Below are 2,354 nucleotides of genomic sequence, written 5' to 3' on the forward strand. Positions count from 1 at the left end.
GGGCAGGAAAAGGGTGATTCAACGTCGCTTCACGTGAGTGTTCCGCGCGCGCGCGTTTCGGAAACAGCACCCACGCTTCGAGAGCGCTCCGAGAGATGATCGCTCGTCCAAAAATCAGCCGAAACGAGCGGAAAACGACCGAGATAGGAGCCTTTGAAGTTGGGAATTTCGCACCCTTTTCCTGCCCAGGTGCTCGACTACCGCGCGGGCGACGTGCCCGAGGCCCAGCAATCCATCGAGGAGGTCGGCGACGAGGAGAACGCGTTCCTCAAGTTCCTCCGCGTCTCCTTCGTCCGCTACTACCTCTGGCTCCTCTTCGACGCCGCGCTCGTCGCCGGCGGTTTAGCGGCCGCGGACGCCGCGGCGCGGCGGCTCCTCCGCGCGGACCTCTTCGGCGCGCGCGACGACGACGCCAGCGCCGCGACCAAGAAGGACGACCCGGAGGACGAGCGGCCCGCGGCGAACGGGCGGCAATGGGCGCCCACGTTGCGCTTCGCCTTTGCCTTCGCGGGCCTGGTGCTCGTCTTCTACGCCGCGCTCGAGGTGTCCTACTACTTCGAGGCGGCCTACGACGACACGGACTGCGTGCCCAAGTGCCCCGCCGTGCCCGGCGATCTCGACGCCTACGACACGCTCCTCGTCGGCGACTCCGTCTCGGGCCAGTACGCGGCCGCGGCCGCGGCGCTCGCGGCGCCGAACGCGAAAGTGTACAAGGCCGACGCCTACGCCGACGGCTACTGCGGCACGTCCTACGGCCTTTTAGCATGCGTCGACGGCTGGCTCGGTGCGACGAACTGGAGCGTCGTCCACTTCAACTGGGGGCTCCACGACGTCGCGCCGCGATTGTACGCCGAGGTAACGGACTACGGCGGCAACCTCGACGCGCTCTACGGGAAGATCCGGAGCGCCCTGGGGCCCAACGGCACGGCCATCTGGGCGACGACGACGCCCGTGCCGCCGTCCTACGACCCGGACCTGCGGACGAACGCGGACGTCATATCGGCGAACGCCGCCGCCGCGGACCTCTTCGGGCCCACGGGAAAGTACCCGGAGGTGGTCGTCAACGATTTGTACGGCCACCTCGTCACCAACTGCGAGGCCTACGCGGCGACGGCCTGCTATCCAGAAACTTGCGACTGCGCGCGCGTCCAGGACGACGGCGTCCACCTGTCGTCCATCGGCGCGCGGTTTCTGGGCGTCGCGGTCGCGGCGGCGGCGGCGCGCGCCGCGGGCGGCGGCGGCGGCGCCGCCGCGGACACGGCGGCGGCGCCCGACGACCCCTGGTGGGACGCCGTCGCGCCCTGGCAGTACGCGCTCCTCGCGCAGCTCGTCGCCGCGGGCGCCGCGTGCTTCGCGGCGCGCGGCGCGCGGCGCCGCGGCAAGCGCCTCGCCCCGGGCGACGCCGACGACTACACGCCGCTCAAGCAGGGCGTCGACCCCTACTACGGGAGCTCGCGCGCCTAGTGTTACCCTGTGTCTGTGCTTTCGGAAGCGCGCGGGGGCGGAAGCGCGCGGGGCGGAAGCGGCGCCGCGGCCCCATCTCAGGCGAGGACCGAGTCTTCGTCGGCGGGCCCCGACTCCCGCGGGCTCGCGGCGGCGCGGGTCGGCGCGCGCAGGCGGTTCACGAAGTCGCCCATGTCGCGGACGAAGTCCTCGAAGCGCGGGTCGAGCAGCAGCTCGGCGACGTAGCGCTGCGTCGCGACGTCCGCGAGGTCGAGATCGAGCGCGTCCGTCCCGGCGGCGCCGACGGCCTCGAGGAGCTGCGTCGCCTCGAAGCGCGTCGCGAGCTCGACGACCGTCGCGCCGGCGTCGAACGCCGCGCGGCGCGGGCCCGCCTGCGCGACCCCGACTACCGGAACCGCGAGCTTCGACGACGCGTCCGTCGCGCCGGGCGCCGAGATGAGGCTCGGGCGCGTGAGGTGGAGCGCGAGCGCGGTCCCGGCGCTCACGAGCGTCATGGCGTAGCGGCGATCGACGCCGCTCGTGACGTCGGCGCCGGCGAGGCGCAGGACCCGCACGTCGCTCCAGCGAGCGACGACGTCCTGCGGGACGGCCTTCGAAGAATTTGCGCGCTGGAGCCCCTTCGTCGTCGAGCCAGCGCGCTCGAGGCCGGACATCATCGTCGACGGGCGCAGGAGGCCGAGGCGGCGCGGAAGCAGGAGGCCGAGCACGTCGAGCTCGAGACGTTGGGACACTTTGTGGAGATAAAAGCGCTCGCCGAAGCTGAGGCGTCCACGGCTGAGGTCGGCTGTGTGGCCGTCGCCGCCGAGGGCCTCCTCGAACGCACGCCTCCCAGGGCCCGCGAAACGACCCCCGGGCATCGACACAGAGAGGCTACACGCGCGCGCGCCGCG

At 72.0% G+C, this 2,354-nt stretch overlaps 1 protein-coding gene across 1 annotated transcript; it reads left to right on the forward strand.

The window, feature by feature from the left end:
- Positions 1-189: 189 nt before the first annotated feature.
- On the forward strand, positions 190-1,464 carry AURANDRAFT_69217 (hypothetical protein; the record flags this gene model as incomplete). Its single annotated transcript, XM_009044974.1, has 1 exon — positions 190-1,464. A coding segment is annotated over one exon (1,275 nt), but the record flags the coding sequence as incomplete, so codon positions are not given.
- Between the last annotated feature and the right edge of the window lie 890 nt (positions 1,465-2,354).

Source organism: Aureococcus anophagefferens, assembly GCF_000186865.1.
Source record: "Aureococcus anophagefferens unplaced genomic scaffold AURANscaffold_1145, whole genome shotgun sequence".
NCBI classification, from domain to species: domain Eukaryota; class Pelagophyceae; order Pelagomonadales; family Pelagomonadaceae; genus Aureococcus; species Aureococcus anophagefferens.